The sequence below is a fragment of the Hemiscyllium ocellatum genome, chromosome 39, assembly GCF_020745735.1.
Source record: "Hemiscyllium ocellatum isolate sHemOce1 chromosome 39, sHemOce1.pat.X.cur, whole genome shotgun sequence".
In the NCBI taxonomy this organism is placed as follows: Eukaryota; Metazoa; Chordata; class Chondrichthyes; order Orectolobiformes; family Hemiscylliidae; genus Hemiscyllium; species Hemiscyllium ocellatum.
The window spans coordinates 33,148,802-33,176,357 of NC_083439.1; the positions used below are offsets into that span (position 1 = coordinate 33,148,802).

Sequence of the window (27,556 nt, forward strand, 5' to 3'; positions counted from 1 at the left end):
TACTCACAGCACTTTAATAAACAAGAAAATCCTGACCAATTTGGAAAATGATACAGAATCATTATGTCATTTACTAACATATTTTCATGTTAGTGCATTTTAAGTGCAAATACAAAGATAAAATTTTGAATATTATTCTGCCTAGAAAATTATGTGGTATCATAAAGAGTAAAACTTCGGATTTGATAAAAGATTAAAAAGGTGGATCGATTATAATGCTTTCCAATAATTATCTGAAAGCATGAAATTCATTTTTCACTGTGAATAATGCAGGAAGGCACAAAGTCATTTTAGTTGATGTTAATTAGACTAAGAATTCGTGGAAATTCAAAAGAGTGTGCTGAGATTAATATGAAGCATCTAAAACATTAAGTTGATGATTACTGCACAGAGTGTTCTGGGATGTACTATATTTCGATTAGATTTTTCATTATGAGTTCTGTACTAATGAGAGGAGCCTTAATTTGTTCATTATAAAGTTACAAAATTCCTAATTTACCTAGGTATAAACAAGGCAATTTTCAGAATTCTAAAATAGGTGCTTGGTGGTTCTGACACTGAATGGATAGTATAATGAAATATACTCAATGACAGACATTGTACAAAATCAGCCACATCTGAGACACCTTGAAGCTGTTTTATACACACTAATAATCCAATTTTTCCAGCAATATTTGAGGTGAGAAAGATGTTGCTTCTGATATTTTTAGTGTAAACTTCTTTCATTGATAATGTTTATAAATGTAATAATAAGCCAAGCTGTTAACATAATGAGTTGTGATTAGAGGGTGACAAAATTCAATGTCACTGCTTTTTTTCAGAGTAACACAAAGGAATTGCAATTTGTATTACACAATGAGTAAAATGTTTGGAACTAACTTAGGAAAACAACGTAATTTAAGATCAGAAGTTACATCTGAAGATTTTAGGATGCTACAGCTACTTCCTTTGGAAGATGCATTTCATTTGGCACTGCCAGCTTTTCTTCTGATGGGGTCATCTTGTGGAAGAATTTATGACCACGTGCATCAGTGCTTTCATAGACATAACCTGGTGGAGTTGGATAGCTGGCAGGACAGATTTCTAGCCTCTTTGGTGTATACTCAGTACGATACAAGGTTCCAGCGTCGAATGGTATTGAGCTATGTAGAGGGGTATCTGATGGTTTGAAGCTATGAGTTGGTTTAATTGGATGAGGAACATAATTAGCTTTAAAGGTTGTTAATCCATCAAATTTTGCATCTGGTATTCCCATTTCTTCAACCCTTTTGATTATCTCTGGCTTCTTTATATCCCATGTTTTGAAGTCATCTTTCATTGTGGTACTCCCTTGGAAGGGAGCATGGACCCTTCTTGTCAATGCAGGTTTAAATGGAGCTGGTGGCTTGACTTTATGCCCAACATAATCAAGGTGGGAAGTGCTATTCAAATCCATTGGACCTTCTGGTTGCACATAATCTGGATGCTTGTGGACATATGGCAAGGTGATAGGCCATGCCTGAAAACGATCATGGAATTCTGAGTTGCCATCAAAGGGAGCATCTGATCCTATCTTTCCAGGATCAGGTTTGAAGCTTTTAGTTGGATCTCCATGCAATCCCCTAAAATCACGACGGTGAGTGGTGATGCTGTCAAAAGGTATATCACTTGGTTTGTATTCATCTGGTGGCTTAATGTATCGATCCCCCAGTGGATGAGGAATATAAGCAATTTTGTGATTTGTTAGACCATCAAAGGGAACATCAGATACCCTAGGTGCATCAGGTGGTTTGAAACTCTCCCTTAGTGCATATCCTTTGGGACCAAAGTCATCTTGAAATGTAGATGGATTTCCAAACCGTGATGTAGGTGGGCAGTAAGGTTCTGCAGCTTTAGGCTTCCTTTTGGGAATGTCCCAGAGTCGGTAATCATCTTTTTTGAGAAAAAAAGCACTAGTATATTAGTCTTTGGCTTCATAAATATATTGCACAATTCTTTTAAGCTATTGGATGTGGCATTACTGTAACTCTGAGAAAAATAAAAATGATATACACATCCCAATATTTTTGTACCATTGTTGAAAGAAACTAAAGGGGCAGAAATGGCTTACTTGATCACAATGCTGAAGAGTTATCTACTTTACATTATCACAGGGAGCAGTCTGAATGTAAAAGGTATATAAATATATGGCAAACAGACAGTTAATGTAACTTGATTCAAAGGTAAAGTCAGAAATATAAAGCATCCAACTTTCATTACTATAACTGCTATACGTACAGTAGTAGTGGCAAATTCATTCATAAAAGCAAGACAACTTTGAGATGATCATATTTCTAACTTTACCTTTGAATCAAGTTACATACACTGTACAACATATTTGTCTGTTTGCTATATTTTTATATACCTTTTACATTTAGTAAGGCGTTCAACAAGCTTCCTCATTGTAGACTGATTAGTAAGGTTAGATCACATGGGATACAGGGAGAACTAGCCATTTGATACAGAGCTGGCTCAAAGATAGAGGTTGATAGTGGAGGGTTGCTATTCAGACTGAAGGCCTGTGTCACAAGGATCAATGCTGCGTCCACTACTTTTTTTGTCATTTATATGGATGCTTTGGATGTAAATATAGGAGGTTCAGTTAGTAAGTTTGCAGATGTCACCAAAATTGGAGGTGTAGTGGACAGCAAAGAAGGTTACCTGAGTACGAAGGGATGTTGACCAGATGGACCAAAGGGCCAAGGAGTGGCAGATGGAGTTTAATTTAGATACATGTGAGGTGCTGCATTTTGGAAAGTCAAATCAGAGCAGGACTTATACACTTAATGGTAAGGTCCTGGGGAGTGTTGTTGAATGAAGAGACCTTGGAGTGCAGGTTCATAGCTCCTTGAAAGTGGAGTCGCAGGTAGTTAGGAAAGTGAAGGAGACGTGCGGTATGCTTTCCTTTATTAGTCAGAGCATTGAGTTTAGGAGTTGGGAGGTCATCTTGCAGCTGTACAGGACATTGGTTTGGCTACTTTTGGAATATTGAGTGCAATTCTGGTCCCCCTCCTTTTGGAAGGATATTGTGAAACGTGAACGGGTTCAGAGAAAATTTACAAGCATGTTGCCAGGGTTGGAGGGTTTGAGCTATAGGGGGAGGCTGAATAGGCCAAGGCTGTGTCCCCATCCTGTACATCTCTATCTTTTTGACTTACTGTTGTTTTGAGCTGCAGACACTATGAATGCAATTAAACATAACACTTTCAAAAATTTTATAGTTCACCTTTGTATGTTGGTACAGTGTCTATTCTTCCTCCTTTCCCAGGTTTTGGTGGTGGAGGACGCATACTTTTTGCAGGTTTAATCTTGTGAGGACTGAAGTCTACCTTATAGGTTGTATGGTGATCCATCTCACCAGATTTTGGTCTGTAGTCATGCTGCATTGGCTGTGGTCGCTGTGTAATTTCATGAGGTATATAATCTGTTCTGCAGATAGGGAAGGAAAAATCAAATGTCACTTTAAAATAGTATCTTTATTGTATTAATCTCTTGATTATTTCTTCAGCAAAAGAATTGAAATGCCTGGCACTTTCAAAATTGCAGAGGAAGTCAAGCAAAATAAGCCATTTTACATTGCTATGCACGGCAGAATCTACCAACACTCGCCTCTACTACACAGAGGATGCGGTAGGATGCTCAGGAAAAAAAACCAAGATGATTAATTAGTAAAAATGCAAGGACTTGTACAACCTTGACTTATTTATTATGCTATAATATATATCAGCATAATAAATTGTAAATTTGGATGACAGGAAATTATACAAATGCCTTATGCTTTGTAATTACACAAAGAAATGCTACGAAATCATTTAAAATGAAAATAACAAGATATACAAATGATTTTATACATGATGGACAGAGAATATGATGCACAAATTCACCTTGATAAATATTGCCTCATTTAAGAGAAAATATTGAAATTGAATAACACTTGGCAATCCAAATGCATTAACTTATGTCCTTCAAACTGGGTCCATATTTCCTAAATTCTGTGACCTCCCTCAGGTCATGGTTTCTGCATTTATTTCACACTTTCCCAGCAATTAATCAACTTTTTAATAAGCTTTTTTAATGAAAAGCCTAACAGAAAGGAGAGGAGATATCCAAAGAAATCCATGCTGGGGCATGGTTGTTTACCGAAAACAGAATGGTTTCTCTGGTGGTCAGCAGAGGACGCACTGAGATGTGTTTCTTTAAAATTATTTTTAAACATTCAGTCTCTCTGTAGTGTCACCTCTCTCTCAGCTTCAGCAAATCTCTTACTTTAATGTGAAAAACAAAGAACGGAAGCGAACTAGGCTGACACTGCCATCAACAGGTTTAGAGAGGTAGGTCAAGATGGCAGCAGGTGAAATACAAGTGGCTCCAGCGACATCTGTGAGAGAGATGGAATGTGAGAGGGATGGAGGAGATGAAAGCGAGAGTGAGACATTGAAGAAAGACAGGAGACATTGGGTTGAGAAGGAAACATCTGAAGGCAAGAGAGAAGGAGGGTGTGACATATGAACATGTGAACAAGGAGCAGGAATAGGTCATTTGGCCCCTTGATCTTGCCCTGCCATTTACTAAGTTCATAGTTGATCTGACTATAACCTCAAGTCCATATTCCCACATCCTCTAATGATCTTTCATCCCTGTGCTAACTAAGAATCTATCCACGCTACCCTAAAAATACTTTAAAATTCTGGCAAATTCACTCATTTTAACACTTTAAGGTTAATTTGTTTATTAATCAAATGAGTTATTCTTCCTTTTGAAAAAAAACATTCTCTTGGCTCTGGCTTTCAAGTTTACATGTATTTCAGGAACAACAAGAAACAAGCAAAAAGAATGATTAAATCCTATCTCATATCTTCCTCTTTTGTATTGGTCCAAAAAAGTACTTTGTAGGTTTAAAGTAGAGGTCTGGGGAGAAAATAATGTCCTGGATCATCATTTGCAAGACAGCAGCATAAAAGTTTCCCCTGTCACCACATACATCTGGCAAACTCCCTTCACATTGTAGGATCTCCTTTCCTGATAGGAGTGAAATTGAACCGATCACCCGAGACACAGATTGGAGGTGACAACTGAGGCTGCTGAGTGCCAAGGCAGGTTAGTTAAAAGGCCCACCTCAGTTTACAAGGACCTTTTCTTTAGGGTCATCCTTAGGTACTCAATACCACACAACCTCTGCCCAATCCCCATACCTAATCCATGTCAACCAATGCCAACTCATGTCCTCCATAAAACAATATGGTCCTTTATACCCACTATGTTGGCTCATGCTGCTCCATCCATTCCCAATGGCTCCTCATACCTTCCACCTTCCTCAAACTCATCCCATGGCCCCTTACATCTCACGTTAACTTAACGTGCCAACCCACCAATATTTTTCCCTGACGTACTCCATATCAACTCATTCTTTAAGGTGAAACAAAATTCATTTTAGATATCTGTTACAGCCTTCATTATGTAAAAAAAAACTCCCATTCTTGAAAGCCCAGGTTTGGACTGATAAGTGATATTTAACATTCATGCAGGCAATAGTCATCTCTAAGAGAAAAATCTAACTATCACCCATTGAGATTCTTAGCATTGCCATTGTTGAAACTCCCACTATTAACATCCTGGTCTTTAGCATTAAGCAGAAACTGAAATGGACAGTCATATAGTCACAGTCACAGTAGGAAACCTCGTGAACATGGGGCTAACTTTAAAGTTAACTCTTAAAAAAAGGGGTGGCACGGTGGCACAGTGGTCAGCACTGCTGCCTCACAGCGCCAAAGACCCGGGTTCAATTCCCACCTCAGGCAACTGTGTGGAGTTTGCACATTCTCCTCATGTCTGTGTGGGGGTTTCCTCCGAGTGCTCTGGTTTCCTCCCACAATCCAAAAAGAATGTGCAGGTTAGGTGAATTGGCCATGCTAAACTACACCATAGTGTTAGGTGAAAGGGTAAATATAGGAGATTGGGTCTGGGTGGGTTGCTCTTCGAAGGGTCGGTGTGGATTTGCTTCCGCACTGTACGTAATCTAATCTAATAAATACTGTGGTTACAAGAGCAGGTCAGAGGCTAGGAATAGGTGAGTAAGTTGCCTCTTTTCTCCCAAAGGTCTGTCCACCATTTACTAACTAGAAGTTAGGAGTGTGATAGCAGACTCTATTTGCCTGATTGAGTGCAGCTACATCAACACTCAACAAGCTGGACACCATCCAGGACCAGCAGCGGTTTGCTTGGCACCACACCCACAAATACTCACTCCCTTCACAATCTTGCTCAGAAGCAGAAGTGTGTACTATCTACAAGATGCACTGCAGAAATACTTAGACAGAACCTTCCAAACCATTACTGTCCAGAAGGACAAGGGCAGCATACACATGAGAACACTATGATATACAAACCACTAACCATCTTGACTTGGAAATATATCACTGTTCCTTTACTGTGGCTGAGTCAAAATATTGGAACACCCTCCCTAACAACATTGTGAGTCAACCTCTCAAAATGGAGTGGTTCAAGAAGGCAGCTCAACACCACCCTCTCAAGGGCAAAAAGGGATAGATAATAAATACTGCCACAGCCAACGATGTTAACATCCTGTAAATTAATTTGATAAAAGACAATTTGGATTTTTGATGATTCAAATGAGCTGGGAAAATATAATATGTTTTTTTCAGACAAATAGTTCAGGAAAATGGGACTAGTTCAGTTTGAGATTACTGGTCAGCATGGATGAGTTGGATCGAAGGATCTGTTTCAATGCTGTGTGACTATGACTCTATCCCTCTAGTTGTTGAGACACTATTGCTGTAATGCTTAAAGTATAATAAAAAAGCTAGCAAGGATAAATAACCTATTTTCCTCTTAATACTTTCAGGACTTCTTGCCAGGGACGGGGAACAATGGACAAGTGTGACTGGAGCATTCTGAAAAGGTTAAGGGGCTGGGGACAGTCCTTTTCCTATTATTCTTTGCTACTCATACACACGCATGAGCACATTATATGACACATTACTAACTATATAACCTCCAAATTTAAAAGGCTGCCTTGCAACTAGATTATAACATTTATTCCTCTTCGTTTCTATAACCAAACTCAAAGAATCAGCAACAGATGTCAGGGTGCCAGTTGCAGAGTTAACTGGATCCTAAAAGGGATTTACAACATACAAGCAGGAACATGACATACTCTTGTCACTAATACTGCTTTTAGAAACAAAAACAGAAATATTATTGTTAACTCTTCCTTTTCTCCACAGCTGCTGTCAGACATGCAACGTTTTTCCAGCAATTTATGTTTCTGTTTCTGATTTCCAGATCTGCAATTCTTGGGGTTTTTTTGTTTATGGTTCTTAGATGTTTTTCAACATAACATAAACAAATATCAACATAAAGGGAAAGTCTTGTGGATAACCTTTAACTAAATATTCTAATTAAATTAGTTATATTGTATTCAAACTACATATCTGCTCCTTGGATGCTGCCTGACCTGCTGCGCTTTTCCAGCAACACATTTTCAGCTCTGATCTCCAGCATCTGCAGACCTCCCTTTCTCTTCAAACTACATATGGACAGTTTCTTTCTAAATGATTATGTCATCAGTAGATGAATGAATTGATATCTGAGTTGATTTGGTGTTGAGGATAATGTTGATGAGAATGCTTTGGGAATGTACAAAGTGTACTCCCGTGCTGTTCAGCTGATGTGGCAGCTGGACCAAATTATTACAGATCCTGGAATTTGGAGTGAAAACAAAAAATTATGGAGATCATTGCAGGTCAGGCAGCATCTGTGGAGAGACAGACCAAGTTAATGCTTTGAGTCTAGATGACTCTTCAGCAGAGCACTTCAGGCTATTGTGGTACTTAGCTACACATTCCCTGTGTTAAAAAAAAAGCCATTTAGCTCTAGTTGTTTGAAACTCATCTCAGTGTAGATATCTTCTGTCTACAGTCTTGGTCTGTTTTAAGGTGTGAATAAATTCACTGTTCCTCAATCTGGTTTATTCCCAGCTGACATTTGATGACAAAGTTGTGAAGCTCTTCAAATCTATGGTTAGAGACAAAAAAACTACTGATGCCGGAATCCAAAGAAGACAGGCAGGAGACTGGATGAACATAGCAAGCCAGGCAGCGTCAGAAGGTGGAGAAGTCGAAGTTTCAGGTGTAACCCTTCTTCAGGACTGGGTGTGGGTGTGGGGGAGCTGCAGGTAAAGGGGGTGACAGTTGCAGGTGGTGAAATGGGGTGAGGTGAAAACAGGTAGAGGGTACGACCTGATTGGTCAATAGGAGGAATTAATCCGATTAGTGGCAGGGAGGAGTGGAAGCAGGGGGAGGCCTGGAAAGGGAGTCAGGGGATGGGGAGGAAGGTTACCTCCTTTCCAGCCTCTTCAAAACCATGGCAGATTAATATTGTTGAAGATTTGTTGTCTTGATCTGGAAATGTTGCTGCAAAATGTCTGGTATGGCTGACAGCCATCCCAGAAGCTCTATGAACCTTGCCTGTGCCTTTGTTCTATTATTATTCATAGCTGACATGAGAGAAGGTAAAGAGTGTGTCAATGGGTCCTTCAAAGCCATGTTTCACCTCTCCCACCCTACTTCCTGCAAAAATGCCATCCCATATTCCCAATTCCTCTGCCTCCGCCGTGTCTGCTCCCAGGAGGACCAGTTCCACCACAGAACACACCAGAGGGCCTCCTTCTTTAGAGACCACAATTTCCCTTCCCACGTGGTTAAAAATGCCCTCCAATGCATCTCGTCCACATCCCGCACCTCCGCCCTCAGACCCCACCCCTCCAACCGCAACAAGGACAGAACCTCCCTGGTGCTCACCTTCCACCCTACCAACCTTCACATAAACCACATCATCCAACAACATTTCTGCCACCTACAAACGGACCCCACCACCAGGTATATATTTCCCTCCCCACCCCTTTCCACTTTCTGCAAAGACCGTTCCCTCCGTGACTACCTGCTCAGGTCCATACCCCCCCCCACCAACAACCCACCCTCCCTTCCTGGCACCCTCCCCTGCCATCGTAGGAATTGCAAAACCTGTACCCACACCTCTTCCCTCACCGCCATCCAAGGCCCCAAAGGAGCCTTCCACATCCGTCAAAGTTTTACCTGCATATCCAATATCATTTATTGTATCCGTTGCTCCCGATGCGGCCTCCTCTACATTGGGGCGACTGGACGCCTCGTAGCAGAGTGCTTTAGGGAACATCTCCGGGACACCCACACCAACCAACCCCACTGCTCTGTGGCCCAACGTGTCAAATCCCCCTCCCACTCTGCCGAGGACATGCAGGTCCTGGGCCTCCTCCACCGCTGCTCCCTCACCACCTGATGCCTGGAGGAAGAGCGCCTCATCTTCTGCCTTGGAACACTTAAACCCCAGGGTATCAATGTGGACTTCACCAGTTTCCTCATTTCCCCTTGCCCCACCTCACCCCAGTTCCAACATTGTCCCCATGACCTATCCTACCTGCCTGTCTTCCTTTCCACCTATCCACTCCACCCTCGTCTTTGACCTATCACCTTCATCCCCACCCCCATTCACCCATTGTATTCTTTGCTACCTTCCTCCACCCTCCTCTCTGACCTATCACCTCCATCCCCACTCCCATTCACCTATTATACTCTATGCTACTTTCTCCCCACCTCCAATCCCCCTCTCATTTATCTCTCCACTCTGCAGGTACCCTGCCTCTATTCTTGATGAAGGGCTTGTTTTCTGATTGTTTTCAGTCCAGGCACAAGGGATTTTATCAAGATTATGGCACTAAGATGACTGCTTGAAAACCAAGTATTGAACAGTGAAAGCAGCCATCAGTTGTCAGAAGATTGAACATGGAATTGAAGGCTTTTCATGCATAGTTATTCTGCACAGTAGCCTCAAGGTTGCATACAAAGTATACTCTGAAATAATGGGACATTCTTTGGAATTCCACCTGTGTGGTCAAGGTGTAACATCTAGCACAAAGCACTGGAAGATCAATGAAAAGTGCATTAAAAGTTTACACCACTGAATTCTTACATGCAGTAGGACACATCATTGGAGTAATTTAGAATGCAGTTTACAAGTACAGTACAGGGGTAACATATGGTCCGTTTCAACATGCAGCTGATGCACAAAGTATGACGGAATGTAGAGACACATCGCAAGGCAGACTCAATTTGTTTTAAATGTGCCACATTTCTATTACCGGCCTCTACTGATTGCAGTGAAATAACTCATGATGTTTTTATAGGCATTTCTCTCCCTTTAATCAATTGAAAAAAGTTCATGCTACATGGACATGTGGATGGCATGTGACCAAAGCTACGTGTTTATGGAGGTTCCTGTGAAATGTTCAGGAGACTAATTTTCTTTGCAGTTAAAACATTCCATGTTTTCCAGGTTGAAAGCAATGTGAATGTTGGTTTGTGTAAGATATGGGATACTTTCTGCAGATGAAATTGATGAGAACTGGATTTTTTGCCAATCAGTTGGGTTTGAAGTAACTATGATTAAAATTTTTATTTCCCTCCTTGTTCTCACTCTTTGTCAAAATACAGGCAAGGAAATCCATTCATTTTGTAAGATTGCAGGTCTGAAACTGAAGTAAGTTAACTGTATTGTTTTAATTGTGTTGCACAGAGGAGGTGGCTTTAGCAGGGGTTTGAGATTCTGGATGATCTACATGCAAGGGACTATTTTCATGTTTTGAAAGTGATTGACAGTATGGTTTTCAAAGAATTCAAATGTGAATATGTTACAAAACTGGTCCTTTTTCTAAAAGCTGTTCCTTTTCGCAAGGATACTGTGTCCTTGATGTTTTCAGAGGGATCATAAAACAGTCCAGGCTCCAAATTGGCCGGGTTGACACAGAGAGGAAAAGGGTATTGGGAGACCTTTTTGTTTATATGATGAGACTTTTAGGCCACAGCTTTCATGTTTTAGAAGTAACTTGTATAATGAAAGGGGAGTGGTCAGTACTGGAAGCTAAATTCTTGTTGTTAGTCAGTTCAGTTGCAGCAGGGGATGTATGAAACATGCCACTGAACTCTCTCTCCTTCTGCCCTTCTAACTTCGACCTGTAAACCTCTGTTTCAGTTTTACTCTAAGTTTAAGGGGTTTGTTTATTGGGACTGTTGTGTATATTCAGAACAACATAATTAAGTCTAGTTTGGATGGACTGAATTCTGTGGGTAATCTATATTCTGTTTTTTGTGTTTCATTCCGTAATTTTGTGAATAAAGTTTTGTCTGTTTGAAAACCTGGCAGTCAAACTCGCTAACTTACTCTAGGCAATTTTCACCATACACTTACCAAAACAAATAGCAAAGTTATGGTATGGGCTGCCTGCTTAAGAATGTTTTGAGTGGTCTGGCCTCGTGCAAAACAAATATTGGTTCAGTCCTAATGAAGATTTGCCCTTTTGCAGGTGAAATTTAAAATCCTCTGCTCTCAATGGCAGGCGGGGGGGGGGGGGGGCTCTCCATGTGGGAAACACATTAAGTTAATCCAATCAAGATGGATTGTAGATGTTGAGGAACACTTGCTCATCGATGGACCTAGAATCAGCAAGGGGGTTGACTACTGAGAGCCTTTGCCATTGAGCCCCTGTCCACCATGGTTGCATCCTGCAACCTTGACCCTACCATCACTCACTTGTAGCCAGAATTCCTCATTGATCTTGGGCCTCTGGTTGCAGCATTGTTGGCAGCAGCCACCTCTCCCTCTAGTGGTTCTGAGAAACACATGTGCCAGCTTCTGATTGCAGCAATAGTGCGTTTACTTTCATCCCTCCATGTTTCTTGTGCATCCTTCCTGCCCCCATGTACCCCCATGCCCTCATGCCATCTTCATTACTCTCATATCCGCACATCCCCTCATAGTCAGAGAGTAATAGAGTCATACAGCGCGGAGACCCTTCGGTCCAACCAGTTCATGCCAACTAAAATCTCAAACTAGACTAGTCCCATCTGTGTGCACTTCGTCCATATCCCTCCAAACAGTTCTTATTCACGTGCTTATCAAAAATCTTTTCAATGTTATACCTGTATTCATATTTAAACACTGGAGCCTATTGAAATTGTAAAAGCAGGTGGCTAATGGAATTTTTCTGAGCTGCACCAGATAGTTTGTCAATCAACGCACTTCTGAAGGGAATTTAAAGGGTTAGGGATTTTAAATCCAAACTTCCCAAGCCCTTTGCAAATGTTTATACCTTCCCTATAAAATTACGGTTCCCACATTGTGGATTAAGGCTGGAACAACAACATCGAGTATCTTTTTCCTCAGTAGTCAAATCAAATGGCCTCACAGATTTTGGGCTTTATTCCTGTGTGATTCACATCCACCCTCTTCTCCCTGCCTAAACAAAATGGAATATGCCAAAAATGGAGGTGTGACTACTGTACCTCAAGCCCATTTGTCAGTTTTAAAGATTTCGTGAATCATCCCAGTTCAGATCTGTGACTTCATCAGAATAACATACAGGTGGTTCTCCTATAACATGATGGTTGCAATCTTGTGCAACCCTGAATTGTTTGAATGACTGTGCTTTAGAAACAGTGCTTAAAGTTTTGGTGAAGAAATTGCATTACAGCCAACACACATTACAAAAGTTGCCACTTGAGAAAGTTTGCCCCCAATTCACCAATCATGTGACAGTGAATTTGTGTTAACGAAATATGTGTTATAGCAGAACGACCTGCATAGTTATTATTAAAGCTTTGTGGTTTCAGTTCACATACATTATGTCAGGAAGGCACGGCCGAGAAACATGCATCTCTTTCTGTTCTTATGGTTAAGGTCAGAAGTCAGGGTGGCAACTTTCAGGGATCTATGCACATGGACACTGAGATCTCCTGCTTATCTACACTACCAAGAATCTTACCATTAGCTGAATACTCTGTATTCCTGTTCGTCCTTCCAAAGTGAATCACCTCACACTTTTCTGCACTAAACTCCATTTGCCACCTCTCAGCCCAGCTCTGCAGCTTATTTATGTCTCTCTGTAACCTACAACATCCTTCCGCACTGTCCACAACTCCACCAACTTTAGTGTCATCTGCAAACTTATTAACCCATCTTTCTATGTCTTCATCCAGGTCATTTATAAAAATGACAAACAGCAGTGGCCCCAAAACAGATCCTTGCAGGACACTACTAGTAACTGAACTCCAGAATGAACATTTCCCATCAACCATTATCCTCTGTCTTCCTTCAGCTAGCCAATTCCTGATCCATACCGCTAAAGTCAACCTCAATCCCATGCCTCCGTACTTTCTGCAATAGCCTACCATGGGGAACCTTATGATTGGCTTTACTGAAATCCAAATACACCACAACAACTGCTTTACCCTCATCCACCTGTTTGATCACCTTCTCAAAGAACTCAGTAAGGTTTGTGAGGCACTAACTACCCTTCACAAAGCTGTGTTGACTGTCACTAATCAAATTATTCCATTCTAGATGATTAAAAATTTTATCTCTTATAATCCTTTACTCACAACCAAAGTAAGGCTCACTGGTGTATAATTACCAGGGTTGTCTCTTCTCCCTTTCCTGAACAAGGGAGCAACATTTTCCATCCTCCAGTCTTCTGGCAATATTCCAGTAGACAGTGACGATATAAATGTCAAAGCTAAAGGCTCTGCAACCTCCTCTCTGGCTTCCCAGAGAATCCTAGGATAAATCCCATCCAGCCCAGGGGTCTTAATTATTTTCATACTTTCCAGAATTGCTAACACCTCCTCCTTATGAATCTCAATCCCATCTAGTCTAATAGCCTGTATCTCAGTATTCTTCTTGAAAACATTGTCTTTTTCCTTTGTGAGTGACGTGAGGCTGTTTTCATTAGAAAGAAAAAGGTTAATACTGACAAAAATATTCGTTTAGCACCTCTCCTATCTCTTCGGACTCCATGCACAACTTCCCACTACTGTCCCTGACAGGCCCTAATCTTACTTTAGTCATTCTTTTATTCCTGACATAGCTGTAGAAAGCTTTAGGGTTTTCCTTGATCCTATGTGGCAACAACTTCTCATGTCCCCTCCTGGCTCTTTTTAGCTCTCTCTTTACATCCTTCCTGGCTAACTTGTAACACTCAAGTACTGTAACTGAACCTTCACATCTCATCTTTATATATGCCTCCTTCCTTCTCTTGACAAGAGATTGAACTTCTTTAGTAAACCATGGTTCCTTCACTCGACCACTTCCTCTCTGCTTGACAAGTACATACTTATCAAGGACACGCAGTAGCTGTTCCTCGAATAAGCTCCACATTTCAATTCTGTCCATCCCCTGCAGATTCCTTCCTCATCCTATGCATCCTAAATCTTGCCTAATTGCATCATAATTGCCTTTCCCCCAGCTATAACTCTTGCCCTGCGGTATATACGTATCCCTTTCCATCACTAAAGTAAACACAATCGAATTGTGGTCACTATCATCAAAGTGTTCACCTACCTCCAAATCTAACACCTGGTCTGTTTTATCACCCAGTATCAAATCCGATGTGGCCTCGCCCCTTGTTGGCCTGTCTACGTGCTGTGTCAGGAAACCCTGCGCACATTGGCCAAAACTGACCCATCTATGGTACTTGTACTATAGTGTTTCCAATCAATATTTGGAAAGTTAAAGTCCCACATAACAATATCCTGTTACTCTTGTTCCTATCCAGAATCACCCTTGCAATCCTTTCTAGATTATAGTCCCACAGGTTTAGTTGAAATCACAAGCTTTTGGAGTGTTGCCCCTTCCATCAGGCAAAATGCTTTTATGGATAATTTTACTTATAAATAATTATTCTGTCCAATATCTTTAGTAATGGCTTTTTATATTGTATTTTCTACTGCTTGAGAGAATTGATCAATCTGGTGGCATCTTGTGAAAATCTGATGGATAAACAAGTAAAACAGCATTCGAAAATAGAATAGTTCTTGTCTTTTTCGGTAATTCCAAAGAAGAATCGTAGATGCATGCTAGCGTTAATCTGAAAAACCTTTTAGATCTGCTAACATTAGTGAGTCACCATCCACCATCTGATTATGCCTTTCTCTCTGCAGCTAGTGGATTTCAGAAGATGACCAATATCCCTGAATAGATTTAGGTAAATTACACAGTGCTAGTGGTCTCAATTGTGCTTCTAAGTCAAAGCTAACCTTAATTGCACATTAGGTTTTGGTTCACACCACCCAACAGCAGTGGTAGCACTGTTGACAGATACTTCACCTGTGGTGACTGTCCCTATGCTAGAGCTCTCTCTGCAAGGTTATACTTGGATAACAGTATTTGCAAGACCAAGTTACTTTGCATTTACCTGTTCATACTTTTGAATCACCCACCTTTTCCTAGTTATTCTAATGAGACACATCCTTCCTATGCCTTTACATTTGGCCCTTTGTCACCTATGATCTGCATATCATTGATCAAGTGTTCTCTCAACAATGGTCCTCAGAAAAATGTAGCAGTTTTTAGCCTCCTTATTGTGAATACTGAATTTTACTGTCAGCACTGAAGAGCTACACATGCCACTAAAGCCGTATAAATTGATGGTGAGAGAGAGATGGTGAGAATTACCAAAGCAATTATCGTCTTTGGAACATTTGAAAGATGTGCATCAAACTGGACATTATTTCTTCCCAATCTGTTCTACACATGAAATAAATACCAGCCTCAAGCCAAAATAATCACCCGCTTTCATGTGAGCTGCCTTTGGAAGTCTCTGATGATCAGATGGCAGACAGAATACCAAACAATGAGGTGGTGACCTGAGCTAACCACCCAAACAAGACTGAAACAATCACAACTGAAATGAAAACAGAAAATGCTGGCAAAGTTCATTAAATTTTCAAGCATCTATGAATAGAGAAATAGAGTTAACATTTTGAATCCAGTATGGCTCTTGATTCCTGATGAAGGGCTTATGCTCGAAACGTCGAATTCTCTATTCCTGAGATGCTGCCTGGCCTGCTGTGCTTTGACCAGCAACACATTTTCAGCTTTTTACTCTTTTTTAGAAATGAAAGGTGTTGGAAAGCAATGTTTGTTTTTAGTTGTTGAGAAAGGGGAGGCAAAGCAAATGGAACAGCAAATGAGTGTGCTTAGAGCTTAAGCAAGTGAGTGCTAACGGTAGTAGAAGGGAGACATAAATGGAGAATAGTTGTTAATAGGTGTTAATTGCAAGAATAAATGAACTCTGCTGAGAGCAAACCCATTGAAGCAAGGTACAGGGGTGCAGAGAACAGAATGTAATCAAAATAAAGGAAAGAGTTCATGGTCTGAATAAAGTAGGGGTGGTGACTTTTTGGTATTGTGACTGGACTAGTAATGCAGAGATTCATTCTAATGCTCTGGATTCGAATCCTATCATGACACGTGGCAAAATTTGAGTCAATTATAATCTGGAATTGAAAGCTACCAAACTGGCAACCGTGTAACCATTGTTGATTATTGTAAAGACAGACCTGAATCGTTAATGTTTTTATTTGTGACCGAAATCTGCTGTCCTTTCTTGGTCTGGCAGACACATGGCTCCAGACACACAGCAATGTGGTTGACTCTTAATTAACTGCCTTCTGAAATGGTCCTTTCAAGCTGATCAGTTCAAGCAGCAATTAGGGAATGAATTTTATAAAAATGTTTTTGAATTCAATTTTGAGTCTTTAAAGGTGCAGACTGCCCAAGGAGAAAGTAAGGTACTGTTTCTTCCTCTTATGTTGGCATCACTGAAATGTTACAGCAGGTCAGCATCAAGTGTTAGCATGAGAGCAAAATGGTGAATAAAATTGCAAGCAACTAGAAAGTTGGGGTCATACTTATGGACAGAGTGGATGTGGTGACCCAGTCTAGTTTGGTCTCCATGGTGTATAGGAGAATATATAATGGGCAGTGAATAGAGTAGACTAGACTGTTGGAAGTATGTAGGCGAACGTGTGTACTGCAGATACTGGAGATTAGAGTCAAGATCAGAGTGGTACTGGAAAAACACAGCAGGTCAGGCGACATCCGAGAAGCAGGAAAATTGACGTTTCGGGTAAAACCCTTCATCAGGAATGGGTATGTGACAATGCTGTTAAGGTTATTTTGTCCATTTCTTCAAAGACATCTTAATGGCAGAGGTGCCGAAATGTCTACTTTAAAAACAGCAGGGGAGTGGTTAGTTATCCCAGTTCAGGATTTTCTTGCTTGTTTTAGCAGGCAGTCAGAAGCTTCTGCAGTGCAAAAAAGATTCCATCCTTCAGCAGGTGGTTCTTGACTGGCTTCTCTCTCTGAAATCTCCCTGCCTGTAAGAAGCTGTGCCTGAATTTACCTTTTGCAAGGAGTGTGGTTGTGGAATGTTTAGGGATTGGAACAACTCCTTAGTTAAGTTGCGATATGAAGTCGATTGAGTTTTCAAATAGTTGTTATTCTAAATTCTGTTTTCCTTTGTTCATGTTTTAACACGTTCTGTTTTGTTTAAAGCCAAGTGGTTTGACCAGCTGCATCACAACTGGAACATCCACTTCACATCCACCTTCAAAATAAGAAAATCTTAGGGTCTAGGCTACCTGCTTGAAATATTTTGAGGGGATTTAGCCTGGTCCACAGCAAGATTATGTAAATAGCGTTTGGAGGTCTTGGATAGTGAAGATGGAGGAGGTAAAATGGCATTTGCATGGGAAGGAGCTCTGGTGAGGAGGGATGGGGGAGGGGGATGATGAAGAGGTATACAAAGTGACAGAGGAGTAAACATTGCAGGGTGAACATTTCCTGAGAGTGTTGACATGGAAGAGGAGGGAAGGGAAGATGTGTTTGGTATTGGCATCCTGCTGCAGGTGGAGGAATTGGTGGAGGATCCTTTCAATGCAGGCACTGATGGGTGGAATGTAAGGACATGAGAACCCTATCATTCTTCTGCGAAGGAAAATAATAGATGAGGGAAGAAGTGTGGAAATGGTTTGGACACAGCGCAGGGCCCCCACAACAGTGAGGAGGGGAAGAATCCTGGGTTGAGGTTGAAGGAGGACATGTCAGAAGCACCCCTATGAGAGGTGACACCATTGGAATAAATACAATGGAAATAGAGGAACTGAGATAATGGAATGGAATCTTTTCAGGAAAAAGGATGTTAGGAAGTACAGTCAAGGTAACTGTTGGAGTTGTTGGGTTTGTATTGGAACTTGCTGGAAAGCCTATCCCAGAATGTGAGAACAAAGAAGGGAATGGAAGAGTCAGAGATGGACCAGATGAAGGTGAGAGAAGAATGAAAATTGAAAGCTAAATTGATTAATTTTTCCTGTTCTAGAGGAGAGCACGAAGCAGTAATGATGATATCATCATTATATCAGAAGAAGAGGTAATCGGAAGGGGTCCAAGTCAGACTGAAACAGTAATGTTTGCCACTCCCCACAGAGACAGACAGGCATTAGAACCCAGTTGGGTACACCAGGTGACAACAGCAACCTGCACCCCCCCCCCCACCCCCCGCCCACCCCACCACCACCATCACCGTTAGCAGGCTTGAGAACAAAGTCAGGCTTAGACCTGAGAGAACAGAGTGCAACAAATTCAGAGAGAGACAGGTTAGAGTGGGTGAGGACAGCACAGAAACTAAGGAGACTGATGCCACAGATGAAGAAATCAAAGTCAGGTACGATAGCAAAGGGAGGGCCCAGGTGGAGGAAAAGTATTGGAGGTGGATGAAAAGGTCAGTAGAGCAGACAGAGAACCCCTGTCTAAGATGTGGGCACAGATGCCAAAGCAATTAAAGTAATGTTCAATGATATTTCGTGCCTGATTATGCAATAAAGTGAGGGAATAAAGGAATAAAACAGAGTGCTAAAGTCAAAGATTCATACACCACGGAAAAATAGGTCCTTCAGTCCAACTCATCCATGCTGACCAGGTATTTTAAACTGAGCTAGTCCCACTTGCCTGAGTTTAGCCTAGATCCCTCCTGCACCTGCCCAAATGTATTTTAGGTGTTGTAATTGTACCCAGCTTTACCACTTTCTCTAGCAGTTCATTCCATACATGCACCACCCTCTGTGTGTAAACGTTGCCCCTCTGTTCCCTTTTAAATCATTCCCTCCCGCCTAAACCTATGCCCTCTACCTTTACTGATCACAGATTGCTCAACATCAGACAGCAGAAGGTCGGAGGGTATAGTAAATACATGACAAGATGTGCATTAGAAGAAAGGATTGAGTCAGTGGGAATGGGCATAGACAAATGACACAGAGGGGTGTTGGTACCAGTGAGTTGCTGGAGTTTGCAATTTTTTACACCAGACACAAAGAGACAATGTTTCTTATTAAGGCACCAAATTTGATGAACAATGACATGGAACTAGGGACCAGGACAGCTTTGTGGTTATATGAGGCATTTCTGATGAAGAAAGAACTCAAGACAACCTGGGCTTGAGGATTATCAGATCAACCATAATCTCATTAATGGCAATGCCAACTTGATGGCCTGCCACTTTTCAGGAAGAATAGAGGAGCTGAGTATTGTTTCAATAGAGAAAGACCAGAGAAGATGACAGAAGGCTACAGAAGAGAAGGATTTGGGTGTCCTCATCCATTAATCCACAAAAAACTAGTATCTAAATGCATCAGGTAATAGACAAGGCAAATAAAATGTTAGCCTGTATTTCAAATGGAATGCAGTATAAAAATAGGAAGGTTTTGATAAAACTATACAAGACATTTGTCAGACTATAGCTGGCATTATGTGAACAATTTTTGGGCCCTTTATCTCAGGAAAGATAGACTGGCTTTGGAGTCAAACAAGAGACGGTTCACTAGACTGATAGCAAGAACGGAGGGACTGTGTTATCAGGAGTGGTTGAATAGTTTGTGGTTGTGCTCATTGGATTTAAAAGAATCAGAGGGGACTTTATTGAAGCACACAAGATTCTTAGGAGACTTGGAAGGGTAGACACAGATGGGTGTTTCTCCTCATGCAATAGTCTAGGACCAGAGGGCATAATCTCAGAAATTGGGACTTCACCTTTAAGAGTGGAGAATCTTTCTCTCTGAGAGGGTATTAAATCTGTGGAATCATTTACAGCAGAGGGCTGTAATGGCTAGGCATTAAATGTATTCAAGGCTGATATAGGCAGATATTTAAACAGTTAGTGAATTAAGGCCTGTATGGAAAGAGAGGGAAAATGGAGTTGAGGCTTGTCAGATCAACCATGACTTCATTGAATGGCAGAGTAGTCTTGCTGGGCTGAATGGCTTACTTCTGCTTCTTCATTTTGTGATCTTACCATCTTATGAAAAGTGTGCATGTGGTAATGCATAGCACTGACTTTGGATCTCAGGGTGTGGCAAGAACAGTTGTCTAAAGAATAGTACATGAACTTGGAGATACCTGTAATCCTGGGTGAATTCAAAACATGAAGGATGGAACTTCAGTTGCAATCCATATGGGTTATGTTGGAGCTGAAGACAGTCAACGAGGGAGGAGATGTTGGTGTGAAAATAAGTTTTGGTAAACACTTTATCAAGCATTAGGAGGGAAATAAAAAGCAATGAAGGAGAGCCAAGCTGAAAGATTCAATAGTAATCCCATTGGAGAGAAGCTCAGAACTTCTTCATGATGGACATACCTGGAAGAGAAGTGGCAATGAATTAAACACTGAAATAAAAGCAAAGTACTGCAGATTCTGGAAACTGGGAATAAAAACACAAAGCGCCAGGGAAACTCAGCAGGTCTGGCAGCATCTGTAGAAACAGAACCAGAATCATAACTGAATGGGTTTGGTTTTGCAGCCAGAATGATTGACATTTGCTTGCTATGGAGAGCCTGAATCAGTGGTACGCTATCTTGACAGTCAAAGAAGGGCTTTAAATCATTCTGAAGGTTTCAATTAGCAGGTTTGGTATCAATTTCATAGAGGAAAGTGAGGACTGCAGATGCTGGAGATCAGAGTGGAGAGTGTGGTGCTGGAAAAGCACAGCAGGTCAGGCAGCATCCGAAGAGTAGGAGAATCGACGTTTTGGGCATTAGCCCTTCCTCAGGATGCTGCCTCACTTGCTGTGCTTTTCCAGCACCACACTCTCGACACTGGTATCAATTTTGTGTCCTGAGAGCTCTGCATCTGGCACAACCAACTGAAAGATCAGTGCAGCCTCCTTAGAAAGCAAGCACATATGACAGACAGAGAAGAGAAACAAGAGAAAATCCTAGCCACTGAATTACCTAAAAGGTAGTCTGCTGCAATATCCTTACTTACTTTCAGCAGAACCTTCTGAGACCAGATCAACTTATGTATGCATCAGAATCCCACCAAACATCCCATTTGATGAATATGATCATTTTCTTCTTGAGATGAATTCTAGGGCTACTATGAAGCGTTAATAGATTCAATACATATATGGGCTGTTTGACCTAGTTTTGGAGAATAGTGATATAAGTCAGAGGACGAATGCACCGAGTCCTACAGCACACTCCTATCATGAATACTGGTTCATCAGGCGTCATCACAAATGTAAATGATTAATCTACAGTGTAACATATACAAGTTATTTTCATCTCCCTGTCCCCAACAGTAATCTATACTCAGTGTGAAACTAAATTATTTGTCTTCATCATTTTTTTGCATTGAAGGCCTGATCATAAGGATGATCAGCGGTCCAGTCTTTATCATCCACTAGGCCCTTATGGAATATCCTCATTGCCTCTGTTATCTTCTACTGAGAATAGCTAATACAGATTGTCCATTTGAGTTTATCTAATATTGTTATTCAAATAAATGCTTCTTTTTCTGACTCACTTTTCTTTTAAAACCCTTAAATTCCTTCAAACCCTAAATTCAGCATCAGATGTGCTAATTGCTAGCCACATGTCAGAGGCTGAATTGTAGTTTTATCAAATCAGTTTCTTTACCTTTCTATTGTTCCTACACGTGGCTGACCTCCTCTCAGCACTTGCATTGCACCTGTAGATTTTATTTCACCCCACAAATGTATATGATCTTTAGCATTGTATCCTTACAAGACAGGAATTTGCCTTGATCATATCAATTCAGTGTTGTGTATTACTGTTACTTATTTGTAGCGAGGCAGTCTCATCTCTTAGAACAGGACCTTCTGATTTTGTCAGTGTATAGCAGATTATGCCTATGTGACTCAGGTTTGGGGACCTAAATGGTAGGAACACAGCAGCCTCAGATTTTGTAACAACAGGTTTCTTTCAGCTTGTTTGAATGACAGTTTGAGATGGATGAACTAATTGGCCATGGCACCATGGTATTGGAAACTATTCATGGAAGGAGGGCTTTTAATTTACATAGACTGGAAAAGTCAGACAGGCAAAGATAGCCAGGTAAGGAGTTCAAAGAATGTTTTTGGGATGATCTCTTAAAACAACATATTTTGAAACTAACACAATTGCAGGTTATTGTGCAATGAGAAAGTACTAATTTATGATCTCAAACTAAAGGAACCTTAAGGTAGTAAAGATAAAATTATTAAATTTACATTCAGTTTGAGGGAGAAAGAAGTGGATCTGAGAGGACTTTAATAAACATAAACATAACTTTAATAAACATGAACATGAATGCAAACCAGAGAGAATCATAAGAGTGAACTACAAAAGCAGACTACAAAAGAAAAAGATTATTCTGGATAAATATGGGTAAAAAATGAGGTCTGCAGATGCTGGAGATCACAGTTGAAAATGCGTTGCTGGTTAAAGCACAGCAGGTCAGGCAGCATCCAAGGAATAGGAAATTCGACGTTTCGGGCATAAGCCCTTCATCAGGAAGGATAAATATGGCCCATTAAAGGTGCAGGCCAGAAAATTTATAATGAAAGACTGGGTGGCTGAGAATGGCTGAGAAACTGAACAATCACTGTCTTCACAGAAAGTGATATAGAAAATCTCCCAAAAAATCCAAAGTTCTTGGGAAACTGAGGTACTAAACATAATTAGTGTGGAGCTGGTGCTTCAAAGGTTAACTGAATTGAAGATTGATGGAGAAGATGAGCTTCACCCCAGCGTGATGGCAGAATTGGGTCAAGAGATTGTGGATGCATTAGTGGTATCTTTCATAGTTCTATGAATCCTGGAAAAGTTCTTGCAGACTGTAAAGTAGTTAATGTAATTCTGCTAGTTAAGCAGGAAGGGTGAGGGAAAATAGAAAACTACAGTAATATAGAAAAGATTGACATATATAGACAATATGATGATTGAACAATTAGCAGAAACTGGCAAACTTTGGTTGAATTAGTATGGATTAGTGAAATAGAAGTCATGTTTGACAACTTGCTAGAGTTTTTGAGGATGGTGATTATAGCACAGATAAAGGAGAACCAGTGGTGCATTCAGATTTTTAGAAGGTTATTGATAGGTCCCTACACATGAAGGTATCAAATAATGAGATTGTATGGGATTAGGTGCAATTGGTTAAAGACAGAAAGTATTAATAAGTGGATCATTTTCAGAATGGGTGGCTTTTTCTCATGGATGCTATAAGGGCCAGTGCTATGTTTACAGCTGTTTACAATCCATTAATTGATTTGAATGTTTGGTCCAATTATAATATTTCCGAATTCATCAAAGACATCAAAACCGGATGAGAATATTGTATATGTTGTAAGGAAAATGCAAGGAAGGTTCAAGAGGTCTTACAAAGGCTAAGTGAATAGGCTAGAACATAGCAAATGGAATATAATGTGGTTAAATACTTGAGTTATTTACTTGGCTAGAGAAAAAAGAACAACAGAATATTTCTTTAATAGCGAGAGATTGGGAAGTGCACGTTTTCAAAGGGTATCCTTGTTCATGAGTCACTAAAAGTCAGCATGCAGATGCATCAAGCAATTAGGCAGACAATTGTTATATTGCACTGCATGGCAAAGGGATTTAAATCCTGGAGTAAAGATGATTTTCTGCAATTGAATAGAGACTTGGCGAGATCTCATTTAACAGTAAGGTCCTGGGGAGGTTTGCTGAACAGAGACCTGTGGGTGCAAGTTCATAGTAAAAAATAAGGTCTGCAGATGCTGGAGATCACAGCTGCAAATGTGTTGCTGGTCAAAGCACAGCAGGCCAGGCAGCATCTCAGGAATAGAGAATTCGACGTTTCGAGCATAAGCCCTTCATCAGGAATAAGAGAGAGAGAGCCAAGCAGGCTAAGATAAAAGGTAGGGAGGAGGGACTAGGGGGAGGGGCGATGGAGGTGGGATAGGTGGAAGGAGGTCAAGGTGAGGATGATAGGCCGGAGTGGGGTGGGGGCGGAGAGGTCAGGAAGAGGATTGCAGGTTAGGAGGGCGGTGCTGAGTTGAGGGAACCGACTGAGGCAAGGTGGGGGGAGGGGAAATGAGGAAACTGGAGAAATCTGAATTCATACCTTGTGGTTGGAGGGTTCCCAGGTGGAAGATGAGGCGCTCCTCCTCCAGCCGTCGTGTAGTTGTGTTCTGCCGGTGGAGGAGTCCAAGGACCTGCATGTCCTCGGTGGAGTGGGAGGGAGAGTTAAAGTGTTGAGCCACGGGGTGATTGGGTTGGTTGGTTCGGGCGGCCCGGAGGTGTTCTCTGAAGCGTTCCGCAAGTAAGCAGCCTGTCTCACCAATATAGAGGAGGCCACATCGGGTGCAGCGGATGCAATAGATGATGTGTGTGGAGGTACAGGTGAACTTGTGGTGGATATGGAAGGATCCCTTGGGGCCTTGGAGGGAAGTGAGTGTGGAGGTGTGGGCGCAAGTTTTACATTTCCTGCGGTTGCAGGGGAAGGTGCCGGGGGTGGAGGTTGGGTTGGTGGGGGGTGTGGATCTGACGAGGGAGTCACGAAGGGAGTGGTCCTTGCGGAACGCTGATAGGGGAGGGGAGGGAAATATATCCTTGGTGGTGGGGTCCGTTTGGAGGTGGCGGAAATGGCGGTGGATGATACGTTGTATGCGGAGGTTGGTGGGGTGGTAGGTGAGAACCAGTGGGGTTCTGTCTTGGTGGCGGTTGGAGGAGCGGGGCTCAAGGGCGGAGGAGCGGGAAGTGGAGGAGATGCGGTGGAGGGCATCGTCGATCACGTCTGGGGGGAATCTGCGGTCCTTGAAGAAGGAGGCCATCTGGGCTGTGCGGTGTTGGAATTGGTCCTCCTGGGAGCAGATGCGGCGGAGACGAAGGAATTGGGAATATGGGATGGCGTTTTTACAGGGGGCAGGGTGGGAGGAGGTGTAGTCCAGGTAGCTGTGGGAGTCAGTCGGTTTATAATAGATGTCTGTGTTGAGTCGGTCGCCCGAGATAGAAATGGAAAAGTCTAGGAAGGGGAGGGAGGAGTCTGAGACAGTCCAGGTGAATTTCAGGTCGGGGTGGAAGGTGTTAGTAAAGTTGATGAACTGTTCAACCTCCTCGTGGGAGCACGAGGCAGCGCCGATACAGTCATCGATGTAGCGGAGGAAAAGGTGGGGGGTGGTGCCAGTGTAGTTGCGGAAGATGGACTGTTCCACATATCCTACGAAGAGGCAGGCATAGCTGGGGCCCATGCGGGTGCCCATGGCGCCTCATCTTCCGCCTGGGAACCCTCCAACCACAAGGTATGAATTCAGATTTCTCCAGTTTCCTCATTTCCCCTCCCCCCACCTTGTCTCAGTCGGTTCCCTCAACTCAGCACCGCCCTCCTAACCTGCAATCCTCTTCCTGACCTCTCCGCCCCCACCCCACTCCGGCCTATCACCCTCACCTTGACCTCCTTCCACCTATCCCACCTCCATCGCCCCTCCCCCTAGTCCCTCCTCCTTACCTTTTATCTTAGCCTGCTTGGCTCTCTCTCTCTTATTCCTGATGAAGGGCTTATGCTCGAAACGTCGAATTCTCTATTCCTGAGATGCTGCCTGGCCTGCTGTGCTTTGACCAGCAACATATTTGCAGCGGTGCAAGTTCGTAGTTCCCTGAAAGTGGAGTCTCAGGCAGATAGGATAGTGAAGAAGACATTTAGTATGCTTTCCTTTATTGGTCAGAGGATTGAGTACAGGAGTTGGGAGGTTGCAGCTGTATGATACATTGGTTAGGCCACTTTTGGAATATTGTGTGCAATTCTGGTTTCTCTCCTAGAGGAACGATCTTGTGAAACTTTAAAGAGTTCAGAAAAGATTTAAAAGGATGTTGTCAGGGTTGGAGGGTTTGAACTACAGGGAGGGACTGAATAAGCTGAGGCTGTTTTCCCTGGAGTATTGAAGGCTGATGGGTGACCTTACAGAGGTTTATAAAATCATGAGTGATAGTGGATAGTGTGAATAGACAAGCTCTTTTCCCTGGGTTGGGCGAGTCCAGAACTAGAGGGCATGGTTTAGGATGAGATGAGAAAGATTTAAAAGCAATCTAAGGGGCAACATTTTCCCACAAAGGGTGCTGTATGTATGGAATGAGCTGCCAGAGGAAGTGGCGGAGGCTGGTGCAATTACGACATTTGAAAGACATCTGGATGAGCACATGAATAGGAAGGGTATAGAAGGTTTTGGGCCAAGTGCTGGCAAATAGGACAAGATTAATTTAGGATAGCTATCATGGATGAGTTGGACCGAAACGTCTGCTTCCCTGCTGTTCATCTCTATGACTCTATGATCTCATTTGGGGTATTGTGTATCAAAGGGAGGATATAATTGCCCTCAAGGGAGAAACATTAGAATTCACCAGATTAATCCTTTGGATGACAGGATTGTTTTATGAGGAGAAATTGAGGAAACTAGATTGAGTAGAGATTGGATATTCTCAAGGACTGCAGCCTACCTCTTCTCTGCCCAATAAAACTCACCCCTCCCACCAGAAGTAAGAAACGTCATGTATCATAAAACCTAAATAATTATGGTAAATGTAATGGCAGAACCCTTTGGTGAACCACTGCTGTTATAACATTGTCCACAATACAATACAATACAACAACAAATAATGACAATCAAATTTGTCAAAACATTTGATACTTAACTGTTCCTGACTCCTCAGCTGGCATGCTGCTCCTCAGCTGGCACCAACTGCCCATTGGGACAGTTATTCATAGGACTTTTCAAACTCACATTAAAATAGCATGAAGAGAGAAGATTAACATTTCCAGAAAGGGTTTACAATGGTGACCTTAGCCTTAGAAGAGGAGTGTGTGAGGTCACGACTTAAAGCCATCCTTACCTGCAAAAAGGCCATGGGCGGCACGGTGGCACAGTGGTTAGCACTGCTGCCTCACAGCGCCTGGAGACACTGGTTCAATTCCCGACTCAGGCGACTGACTGTGTGGAGTTTGCACGTTCTCCCCGTGTCTGCGTGGGTTTCCTCCGGGTGCTCCGGTTTCCTCCCACAGTCCAAAGATGTGTGGGTCAGGTGAATTGGCCATTCTAAATTGCCCATAGTGGTAAGGGGTAAGGGCTAAGGGATAATGTAGGGGTAGGGGTATGGGTGGGTTGCGCTTCGGCGGGTCAGTGTGGACTTGTTGGGCCGAAGGGCCTGTTTCCACACTGTAAGTAATCTAATCTAATCAAAACAGTGCAACATTCTGACAGCACTGCAAATTTCAAATAAATCCAAAGATTTTAAACTTTTTGCATTCCCACCTCCATCATCAGATGTATTTCCTTTGAGTTAA

At 42.0% G+C, this 27,556-nt stretch overlaps 1 protein-coding gene across 1 annotated transcript in view; it reads right to left on the minus strand.

Annotated features, from left to right (window-relative positions):
- Window positions 1-925: 925 nt before the first annotated feature.
- saxo2 (stabilizer of axonemal microtubules 2) overlaps window positions 926-27,556 on the minus strand; it is a 33,264-nt gene continuing 6,633 nt past the window's right edge. Inside the window, exons 3-4 of the mRNA XM_060852888.1 lie at window positions 3,245-3,447; window positions 926-1,911 (exon numbers count right to left, since the gene is read on the minus strand). Of these exons, the coding sequence (XP_060708871.1) occupies window positions 926-1,911; window positions 3,245-3,447 (1,189 nt within the window). The remainder of the gene's footprint in view (window positions 1,912-3,244; window positions 3,448-27,556) is intronic.